A 10,814-nucleotide genomic window follows, 5' to 3' on the forward strand; every position below is an offset into this window, starting at 1 on the left:
CTAGATCTGGTTTACAGCCCCTTCAGCTGCAGGAAAAGTATCATAGAAACTTACCAGACATGGCAATTGTTTTGTTGCTCATCAAAGGAATATTGTTTTAGGTGCAGAAGTTGTGATGCTGCTAAGGTAGTGGCATAAAAGAATCTGTTTGCCCCCCGCTTTCAAACATGCCCCCCCAGCACCCACAAAAAACACGGGAGGATCCTCAGTGTGGGCTTTGTCAGGGTGAGCTATTCAGCCACCCTGAGTGAGCAAACAGTTCCCGTTTTACCATCCGAGGGCAGAATGTGATTCCTTGTGGTCGGTGAGTCTGCCAGCTGGCCAGCTGGCAGTGCCACCTCTAAGGAGCTAAATTAAAGCTTTCTTATTTTCTGCCCACTTCTATGGATCCTTGGCTCTTCCTCTCTTCTCTCAAAATACCAGTTTACCAAAATATCAAGTTGCTAATTATCAAGTTTCTGCAAGTATTGAGCGTCTTAAACCTGCAGCATTGTGATCTGGGCTGCTGTTGCACAGGGCTGCTGCTTGGTCATGTACCAGTGTGCAAGCTTGTTCCCACAGTGTACTAGTGCTTGGGAACGGTCTTGCAACTGTGAATGAGTTCATGAACTACCAAACTACAAGAAAATATACAAAGGGAGAACAAAGGTGTTTCCTGCCCGTGTGTTGAACATCTAGATCTGTGAAATAGAGAAGAAAAACCTTTCAGCATTCTCTACATGATCAGAAGTCCCCAATCTGAAGAGTGGTTCGGATTTGTTGGTGTCATCCACTGAGTTCAGAGCAGCGAGTACTGCATTCCAGCTGAGTTCTGTTCTCACTTGAACTCAGTGTTTGGCTTATTCAGCCTTTGCTTTCCAGCTCACGTGTGTTGCCACTTGAAATAGCAATAACCTGGTTGTAGCCAAACCCAGCATTTGCTGACAAAGTTGGAATTGGACAGTTGGTGAAAATCAGTCCAGAAAAAGAAACAGATCACTGAGTCAGACCTAGCCAAAATGCAGCAGTGGTTCCTTAACATACCACCTCTTCCTTTTCAGTAGTGACATATTGTATACATTTTTACATACTTCACATCTTTTTTCCCCCAAGTGTCTGTGCTAAATATGTGAAGAGGGGGTGGTAATGAATCCTGAGCCCTTGGATCAAGTGACAGAGTTTTCACAATGTTTTCCAGTGTGGGGGAATAGATGTGTGACTTTAGACAAGTCTGATCAATCTCTTTGTGTCATGCAGAGGTTTTCAGCACTTCTGGCCTTGCACCACAAAGCCACCACTCTCCTGCAAGACTTAGGCTCAGCATTTGTCAGTGTGGTTTAATGGCAGGCTGCTGGTTCTCCTCTGCCCAGAAGAACCATGCCAGTGGCAGCTTTTAGTGTCAGATCAGACCTTCCCCTCCGTGTATCTTTGCTGGCCCGAGTGAAGGTCTGTGGCACAGAGAGGGCTTGCCATGCTCTGCAGACTGCCTCTGCTTGGCACAGAAACTCTGAGGGAAGCACAGCCCTTACCTTGGGGGCACAGAGGAAAGGCAGGCATGCCATGCTGCCCTCAGGTGATTGGGGACTGCTTAATACAATGTTTGGTAGTTCTTTAAAAATAGAGCTGACTGTACTGAAGCTATTTTTGCCCATTTAGGTTTTTCTAGAGCACTTAGTCAATAGTTGCCCATTTATTATGGTGTAAATGTAGATTTACATTTACTGTAGATTCTGGCCATAAGAAAGAGACTGTTTCTTCTGTCAGAGAAAAGATGTTTTCCTTCCCCAGTTTACTTCAGTGCTTTATTTACCCACACAAAATTGTTTCCCAGTCTTACTTAGCACATGGCACTTCCATGAGTTTTCATAAGCTGCTTCAGGCCTGAGTGTGAGCCTCATTAAAATGTTCATAAAACTTTTTTTTATAGACAAACCATTTGCTTGAAAGAACTGAATGTTCCAGATACTAAATCTAATTTATTGTAATTTTCTTTGTGAGATATTCTTTGAGAACAATAACTTGGGTTGGGTCTTTGGATATATTTTAGAAAGCCAGCTGAAGATCAGTTTTTCACCAGAAACAAAGTTAACACAACCTTTCAATTAAGGAATTATTATTCTGGAGGAAATTTCTATTTTACTTCAATATTTTGCCTTGGCTATACAGTCAGAAATCAGAAACATAGGAATGTATATTGCTCCTGGCAAATGGCTGACTTCAAATTCACCGGCTGTCCAGGTGTCCTAATAGAAGCCCTCAGATACTTTTAACCAACTTATTAAAGAAAAACATAAAATGCTTTCTGACACATGACACTTAATCTTGACTTTATCTTTGAATTCTCGTGTTCGTCTGAAGCTGGAGGAGTACCACAGTCACAGAAGAACATGTGCCAGTGCCTTCAATACCCCAGTCTTTTTACACCATTTCATCCAATTTGCAGCTTGCTTGGATGGTATTTGGCATCTGCAGATGAAATGGTTCCACCATGACTGTTATTGGCTGCCTTCTGAAATGCGCATTACCTGCCAGTTTCTTGACCTCAAAAAAGAAAACTTTGTGAAGAGTTAAGCCTTTAATTAAATATGTTCTGACAATTGTTTTAGTTGCTGAAAACTATGATTTTGTTTCTATTGAATTACAATTATAGCATTGGAGCAAAAAAATTGCAGACTTTGTGCTGGCTTGTTATATATATAACATAATGCATACTCTGCTCTCTGTTATTTAACCATATTTGAAGCAGGATTCTCTCCAGTCTACAAGAGCTGTCTTGCATTCTGGGGGTAAAAATCCTGTCAGATGTCCATGTTAGTATCAGTTTGCATTCTGTTCCAAAGCAGCGGGCAAACGGGGGTGAACAAGAGGGGATGTCTTGGGTTTCATGCACTGGTGTGAAACACGTCCCTGTTTCATCTCACTTGATCAGTTTTCAGTGATGAAATTGCTGGACCTTTTTTCTCTCTGGTGCAAATGCACTGCACTATGGTGTCACAGAGGAATCTTTTGCAGCATTTCTCTTCCTCAGTGTTTACCTTCAAGATTCAACAGCATGCCAGATGAGACTTTTTCTCTTGTGTCCCATAAAACCTTGGTGGCTTCAGAAGTGGCTCCATTTAAGAGCTGTGTCTCTATGCCAGTTCTAATAAGTTAAGACAAACTTATTGTCCTAAACCATGACATTTCTGGGCAGGCAACAGCAATGACAGCAGTCTAGTCTCTATGAAAGGAGAAACTGATGCAGCAATGTCATCCTGGTTCTATGACAATAAGACAAATTTCTGGCTCACATTTATATTAACACATGTCCTGCAAGTCACCCGACATTTAAAAACAAAACAACAAAAATCAAACTTTTCTTAGGGAAGGTTCTCATATATAAAATCCTTTATACTATAAAATCTCATACACTAAAATCCTGATTTTCAATTTTGTTCCTAATTTTGACGGACAAGAATTGAGATGTTTGACTTAACTTGGGCAACCATACATAGTAATTTTTTTTTGTGACCAATCCTTTTTTAGAGTTCTCTCCTCTGAAGTCACTCTTGGGAGAGAAATCCTGTTCTAGAATAGCAATGCAGACACGTGGGATCTATTTGATCTCTTCTTTTAGCTCAAAGTCTGTGTTTACTGGGGAGTGGCTTGTTATGTTTTGATATAGTAATAATATTATTTCACAACCACTAAAATGTTGCTTAAGAAAGCAACTCTTTATTAAGAAAAAACTATGCACGGATCCTTTTTATATGGTTTTTGTAATGCAATTCCCAGTGAAAAATTCATACTGCATAGGAAAATATAGTATTATAGAAAATTGCTATGTTCGATGCCAAAAATACTTCAACAAATGAAAATCGAAAATTATTAAACAACAAATAAAGGAAGAAATTAGAAGTATTTCAGGTAAATCTGTAGAGATTGCTTCCACTGCTGTTGCTCACTCATGGAGCATTTGCGTATTAATGGTTTTACTCTGAGACTACTGTGTTTTAATTAATGAAGAATTAAGGTTAGAGGTTGACAGAAATCTCCTTGGCTGACTGTAAAGTCACTACGCAAAACAAACCTGCAAACCTCCAAACTTTGTCCAATATCCAGTATTTACCATTAAAGTTTAAATACAGTTTAGTATTTTAGGGTTGGTTCCCTCCACTTCCTTTTGTTCTGGAAGTGATGAACAGTGGCTTTATCTAGTAAAAAGCTAAAATGAATGTTCTGCAAATACAAACAAAATTTCATCCTCCTTTTGTCCTTCCCAGCTCAAGGGTTATGTGCAGGAAAAGCATGCCTGGATCGCTGACCCCAAAGCCAAATTCTAATGGCTCTGGGCTGCCTGGCCTCCGTGGTACCCTTGCTCCAGTGCCCATTCCCAGAAGGAATGCTCACGTTCGGGAGGAGTCGCAGGGGCTGGTGTCGCGGGAATGTCACCCTGAGCTTGCACTGGACCCCCTGGCACAAACAGCACCAGGGCTTTTGTGTGACCGGGCTTTTCTCCCCTCCAATGGGGAAATTCTGCAGGGCCGGAGGCAGCCGCCGGACAAAGCGACTGATGTAAAACGGAACGCTGCTCGTTTAAAAATACACTGGTTTGTATTTAATGATTTCTGAGTTCTTTGGGGTTTGCCGGGAGCTGTAGCAGAGCGCAGTGAGAAGGAAGGAATTTGTACAGACCATTTTCGAGGAGCGAGGGGATGGTGTCAGCCGTGCTGAGCTCCCGACACCGCAGGGTTTGCAGGCTGCTCTGCGGGCCAGGCATGAGGGAAGCGCTCCGTGCAGTGCGCGCACACCCAGCCCGTAAAATGACCCTCACGTGTGCAAGGGGCGCCGTGTCAGTGTCCCGGGCCGACTGCGAAGGACACGGCTGGGAACGGGACCGGGACCGGGACCGGGACCGGGAACGGGACCGGGACCGGGAACGGGACCAGGAACGGGAACGGCAACGGGAACCAACGGCGTCTCCAGCGGAAGACCGACGCTGGGCGCTAGAGACCATTGCGGCCCGCCCGCCTCCGCCCCGCCCCCGCCCCGCCCCCGCCCCCGCCCCCGCCCCGCCCCGCCCCGCCCCCGCCCCGCCTCCGCCCCGCCCCCGCCTCCGCCCCGCCTCCGCCCCGCCTCCGCCACGCCTCCGCCGCCGTTGCTAGGCAACAGTCGCTGAGTTCCCAGAGTGCTTAGCGTTGTGTTTCGCCGGGCTGTCGGCAGGAGGCGTGCTTGTCGCCGGCGGGTGTGCGCGCCCCGGACATGGACGCGGGTGCGTGGAGCGTGCGGGGGCCGGTGCGGGGGCCGGTGCGGGGGCCGGTGTGGGGCCCGTGGGGCCGGTGCAGAGGCCGGTGCGGGGGCCGGTGCGGGAGCCGGTGTGGGGCCCGTGGGGCCGGTGCGGGGGCCGGTGCGGGGCCCGTGGGGCCGGTGCGGAGGCCGGTGCGGGGGCCGGTGCGGGGCCCGTGGGGCCGGTGCGGCCGGTGCGGGGCCGGTGCGGGGGCCGGTGCGGGGCCCGTGGGGCCGCCGCTGGAGCTGCCCAGGCCCCCAGAGCGGCGGGTGTGACGGGACCGCGCAGGCCGAGAGGCGCCGCCCGGCGCTGGGGCCCTTTGCAGCTCGCGGCCCCGCAGGCCCCTCCCGTACCGGGCCGTTCGCTGCCCTTCGCCCACCCCGGCCCGCTTTGCTCCCGGGTGGCACAGCGACTGGGATTACTTTCAATCTGTTGTGTGGGTCTAATTCTTACTGTTTTTTTTTCTTTAATCAGATGATACAGGAAATCGACTTCGATTCCAGTTGGAGCTGGAGTTTGTTCAATGTCTGGCAAATCCAAATTACCTCAACTGTGAGTACTTAAATAAATACCTGGACCCAGACGAGTTAACATAGTGTATTAATGTTTATTGTTACTGGTAATTTGAGAGAGAGCTAAACAAATAAAAGGGTTTTTCACAGCATAAAAGTAGTCTGTAAAGAAGAAAATAACAAGTTCCAGTCTGTTATTTAAAAGTAATGTCAAGTTAACAGTATTCCTTTATCTGAAAACAGAATTTTACTAATATGAATAGTTTTAGGTACTATACATAACTCATTGCTAATTTTGATGCTGCAGTCAAATTTTCTTGTTTCAAAAAGCTGTTCCATTCAATGAAAGATGCAAACTGTAAGGGAGATGAGACTAATCTATTATTTTGTTGACATAAAAATCTTATATTGCTCTGTGGTTTTTAATTTGCCAAATATAAATTATCAAAATTTGATTGTAATGAGAAAGTTTTGACTGTGTGATTTTTTTCAAGTGTGCTGGTATTTTACACCAATCTGTAACCGTCAATTCCTTATTTGTCATTTTATTTCAGTTCTTGCACAAAGAGGCTACTTCAAAGATAAAGCTTTTGTAAATTATCTGAAATATTTACTTTATTGGAAAGAACCTGAATATGCAAAATACCTGAAGTAAGTGCTAAATTCCCTTAAGTTTCTGCATTTTAATAGTTTGCCATTGACCTCATTTTACACACTGTACAGTACCACGTTAGGATTTCATTTTTGCCTGTAACATTACTTTTGTCTTCTCCGCAGCATAGATTATGCAAGATCATGGTTATATGCAGTGTAGATTTTCTTGTTTCCAATAGTCCACATGTAGCAGCAATGGGCAAAATTATGAAGAATTCATGAGTTTTGCATAGAATCTTCCTTTAAAGCCTTAATCTGCACTTTCAATGGGTTTAAAATCAAACTATTGAACATTAGGGTAAAAAAGCAGTTAAGTGAACTTTAAGATCAGTTTTGCATTATTGATGCTTACATGAGGCAAAGGGTGATTTTGTGTTTTTGCAAGTGTGCAAATTCCTTCCGTTTTTGGAAAATGGTTTCAGTCATCTTTAATTCGGCTCTGGAAGCAGGCCTTGTAAAGCCGGATGGATGGATGGATTTGGCCTATCAAACCAAGCCATTGGGGAAGAAGGCAGGAATGTGCATTTATTACTGGGATTGGATTCCTTGTTTCCTGGGCTGATGCTGCAGTTACCAACTCACAGTGTGCATGCTGAAGTGGTTTCACACTTGGGTAAAGACACACGAGTCAAAACTAACGACCCACAGAAGTACTGGAAACTTTAGATTTAGTGTCCCTTGTAAAAGGGACTGACTCGTCCCTTGTAAAAACCTGTATTAAAGCGTGTGTATTTTTAACCCAGGTATCCTCAATGTTTGCATATGCTAGAGCTGCTCCAGTATGAACATTTTCGCAAAGAACTGGTCAATGCTCAGTGTGCCAAATTTATTGATGAGCAACAGATCCTCCACTGGCAGCACTATTCCCGGAAAAGGATGCGCCTCCAGCAGGCACTGGCTGAGCAGCAGCAACAAAACAACACCTCTGTAAAATGAAAAGCACATGCAGTAGTGGTGATGAGGTGTACTTTGTGTCAGTGAAGTATTTACAGGAGATGAATGAACCCTTTTGCAAGTTTGGCTCTGGGTGTGTGTCCCTTTTATTTGAATTTATCAGGTGACTGGGGTTTTTGTTTCATCAGCTCTTTTGAAGACTAATAAACACCGGCAATTAATTTTATAGCGTGGACAATTTTGTAAGAGCTTTACTACCATAGTTATTGATCCTCTTGATTTTGAACACAAAATCTAGATTTGTTACTTACTATCTACAAAGAAATGTAGCTCATGTAGCTCTAAAGGCTGTTCCTAGGAAGCCTTTTCCCTGGAGAATAATGGTGTCTCAAAGTGTACTGAGAACTCCCCGCTACTTACAGCTCTGGGACAAGCAAAGGTGAAGTGATGATAAAGTCAAAACTGTGCAGTTTTTCCTTGAAACCAAGCTGAGCTATTACTTATCACTTCTGTTTCCCTGGCAGTCATTGTTGATGGAAGTTATTTTTCCTTACAGCATGTGGTACAGATAGAAATCAGAGTGTACAGGGTGAGGTCTGGGGAGCAGAGCAGAGATAGGTGCTGATAAACTCTGCAGGACAGAGAAGGAAACAAGGTGTAGCTGTCTCTGTTCTGTTAAACTCAGCTTCCTTGAGTCTTGGCCTCTGTCCGTGCAGCAGTGGCTGCTCTGGAGTCTCTTTACACCGCATGTAACAAGAACAGGGTGTGCAGGGAAACATGCCATTGCTTGGGGTATTGGAGAAGCGCTTGCCATTTATTCCTGTATAGTTTTTTATTCTAAGAGCATAGCTCTTGGCAGCTGCCAGGGTTTTTAATTTTCATATTTTTAGACTGTATTTCTGGTGCATTCATGTTGTATTTCCTGTCCTTGTAGGAACAGGTACTCCCAAGTGTTAACCATTAAGATGGGATCAGTGACACTACAGCTGCCAGCCATCACATTATCACACTTAGACTGAACAGATAAGTCATTAAACATCTTTGGCATTGAAAATTTATCTTAACAGTTTCAGTAATTATGTGGTCAGGCTTAGGAAGGAGGGCTTTCTGTTTCTCCCCTTCCTCCTTACTCGCTGAAAGTGCAACTTGTAGTTACACTTCACTAAATGTAAGCTAATCTGAGTTTCTAACACGAGCTCAGGTCCTTTGAAAAGAGGTTGTTCACAAACTCAATTTTATTTGGACATGAAAGGAAAGATACAGTTTTTCTTGTAAGATTTTAGTGTAAGGTTTGGACCCAGAATTTCAGGACGTTTATCTTAAGTAGTCCAAAGTAATTAAACATTAAAGTTTTAACAAAGGTCAGTGATTCCTTGAAAGGACAGTGCAGTAGTTGAGACTACCATCTTCATCAGTGATTGACTAGCGAGGCCTTTAGTCTTCAGTAAACAACATACGCACAAGCTCCGATTTAAAACATTCTTCTTCAACCAGCTTCTGAGGCTGAAAGAAAAACGTCCATAATTAAAAAACCTGTTCTGGCTGAGAGCCATGTGTACACACTAACATTAGCCACATCCAGCACCTCTGGCCTGGGGAGTGAGGTGTAGTGGGGGTGGAACAAGAATGGTAACTACAACTAAAACATTCTTGAGGGTTCTCTGGCCTTGGAAGAGGCATTTCTAAGCAAGTAACTGCTAATTTAACTAACATGTACAAGTTACAACTTGAGCTGCAGTCTGACCAGAGTGCTTGGAACTTGTTTCACTCCTGTAGCCTCAGTGTTTGGAATTTTCAAAAGTTGAGGAGCTGCAAATCAGGAACAGTAACAATATGCAGCTAAGAAGTTTCTCAACCCCTCAAGCACCATGAGGCAAGTGCACATATTGCCTTTACTGCATGTTTATTATAGACATTACACAATAAGCAGAATGGTTCTCTCTTGAGGAACTGGGAGCAGAAGAGATGTTTAGAATGCCCTGGCCTCCTTGAACAAGAGAGGGTTCTCAGAGAATACAAGTGTCTAATTCATTCAGCCCTAAATTCCTGACAGGTCCCCATCTCAATGCCTGTAGATTCAGAACATTAATCACTTACTGTGCCATATTTAAGTAGTGTAGGCACTCCTGTTAGTTTCAGATTCCTCCTGAATTCATTGTTGGGATCCTTCCAGCTGTTCAGAAAGAAGGTGTTAAGCACAGCTTGTAGAGAGGCATTTTCAAGTTAAAATAGCTTCAAAATTATTCAAAGGCCTTTGCCTCGCACCTTCCCAATGCCCTTCTCAAAACAAGCATGCAGATAGATTATGTCTGAGATCGTGAGGACCTCAAAAAATGATTGACTCTTTACAGAAAAGGACAGCTCAGTCAGTTTTTTCAACAGGTTAACCACCAGTCCACCAACAGAACAAAGTAATCCCATTTGTCAGCATTCAAAGGTACTTACTAGGCTCTATCTCCAACTAGACAGTAGATGAAAACTGACTCATCAGGCAGGTTATGAAGTTCCTTCCTCACAATTGGCTCAGCTAGAAAATAATTTTTAAAATCTGTTAGTACTAAATATTCGTGCTACAGAATCACATGGATTAACTTGGACCGGCAAGGCTACTTATTAATGTTTTGTCTGCTTTAGTTAGAGATCGATATTTCGTTGCACCGGGCTATCCACAAGTTTTTCAGAGTTTGTTACATGCTTGAACGCTGACTGGACTTGTGTTGGAGTAAAGGCCAATTTCTTCTCTAACACGAAGAGAAACACTCTTGTTTCTCTTGTTCTGTCCTGTCCTGGGTGTGGCAGCCCAGCACAGCGCCCTTCTGCAGGGTGACGGTTCCCTAAGGCACCTTCAGACCTGCTCAGACACGTAAAGCCCTGCGGTTCAGTGCGGTGATTTCTCACAAGGAAATACTGCCGCTGGACACGGTCGGGGAAGGCATCGCTTCGCCTCGACACGTGCAGCATAGGTGAAGCTGACGGCAGGGCTCAGGTCTGTCGGTCTGTCGGTCTGTCTGCTGGGCCGTGTTAGCAGCCTTCGCCCGCAGCCCGCGCCGTTCCATGTGCGCAGCCAAAGGGGCAGCGTGGCAGCTGCGGCTCACAGCCCGCTCAGCTCACCGGGGAAACTGCGCCCGGAGCCTGGCACCGGCTCTGGGGCTGCTGTGCCCGCCCGGCATTTCCCGGAAAGGCACCCGAGGCCTCTCCGGCTTCCTCACGACCGACACAGCCCATGCCCCAGGCAGGGCGCTTCCCCGACGCGCCTCACCCGTCACGCAGTCGGGACACCAGCTCCTGCCCTCGGCGTCCTTATCGCCGCAGAAGAGCGCGAAGATGGGCCGGCCGTGGTAGCTCTGCGCCGTCCGCACGAACTCGGGGTACCCGCGGATCTGCCTCTCCTCCCAGCCCATGGCGGCAGCGGCGGAGGCTCCGCCCGGCCCGGCCCGCGCGGCCGCCGTAGCTCGGCGCGCTCCCGGCGGCCCGTGCGGCGGCGGGACCGGGTTCGAACGGCGCCTGGT

The 10,814-nt window shown here is 45.7% G+C and overlaps 2 protein-coding genes across 4 annotated transcripts; one reads left to right on the forward strand and one right to left on the reverse strand.

Annotated features, from left to right (window-relative positions):
• Positions 1-5,131: 5,131 nt before the first annotated feature.
• Positions 5,132-7,531, forward strand: MED31 (mediator complex subunit 31). 3 transcript variants are annotated; one of them, XM_063174013.1, is made up of 4 exons: positions 5,132-5,230; positions 5,720-5,797; positions 6,312-6,408; positions 7,155-7,531. In XM_063174013.1, exons 1-4 carry the CDS (start codon positions 5,221-5,223, stop codon positions 7,345-7,347), a joined length of 378 nt encoding a protein of 125 aa, XP_063030083.1. In that variant the 5' UTR covers positions 5,132-5,220; the 3' UTR covers positions 7,348-7,531. The 3 variants fall into 3 exon arrangements, with proteins under 3 accessions (XP_063030083.1, XP_063030080.1, XP_063030082.1); XM_063174010.1 differs by lacking the exon at positions 7,155-7,531 and adding an exon at positions 6,858-7,149; XM_063174012.1 differs by lacking the exon at positions 7,155-7,531 and adding an exon at positions 6,861-7,149.
• Positions 7,532-8,522: 991 nt separating this feature from the next.
• Positions 8,523-10,738, reverse strand: LOC134427868 (thioredoxin domain-containing protein 17-like). Its single transcript, XM_063174014.1, has 4 exons — positions 10,565-10,738; positions 9,751-9,832; positions 9,403-9,478; positions 8,523-8,808 (listed from the first exon to the last, which is right to left on the reverse strand). Exons 1-4 carry the CDS (start codon positions 10,704-10,706, stop codon positions 8,740-8,742), a joined length of 369 nt encoding a protein of 122 aa, XP_063030084.1. The 5' UTR covers positions 10,707-10,738; the 3' UTR covers positions 8,523-8,739.
• Between the last annotated feature and the right edge of the window lie 76 nt (positions 10,739-10,814).

Source organism: Melospiza melodia, chromosome 21 (assembly GCF_035770615.1).
Source record: "Melospiza melodia melodia isolate bMelMel2 chromosome 21, bMelMel2.pri, whole genome shotgun sequence".
Classification (NCBI taxonomy): Eukaryota; Metazoa; Chordata; class Aves; order Passeriformes; family Passerellidae; genus Melospiza; species Melospiza melodia.

Bases quoted from the DNA above. Each gene is read 5' to 3' on its own strand.
- MED31 (XM_063174010.1), top strand. The intron at 5,798-6,311 runs GTGAGTACTTAA...ATTTTATTTCAG, and splicing joins AAATCCAAATTACCTCAACT to TTCTTGCACAAAGAGGCTAC. The intron at 6,409-6,857 runs GTAAGTGCTAAA...CGGCTCTGGAAG, and splicing joins GAATATGCAAAATACCTGAA to CAGGCCTTGTAAAGCCGGAT.
- LOC134427868 (XM_063174014.1), bottom strand. From the start codon at position 10,706: ATGGGCTGGGAGGAGAGGCAGATCCGCGGGTACCCCGAGTTCGTGCGG. The intron at 9,833-10,564 runs GTGAGGCGCGTC...ATTATTTTCTAG, and splicing joins GTGTCCCGACTGCGTGACGG to CTGAGCCAATTGTGAGGAAG. The intron at 8,809-9,402 runs GTAAGTGATTAA...TTTTTCTTTCAG, and splicing joins CACTACTTAAATATGGCACA to CCTCAGAAGCTGGTTGAAGA.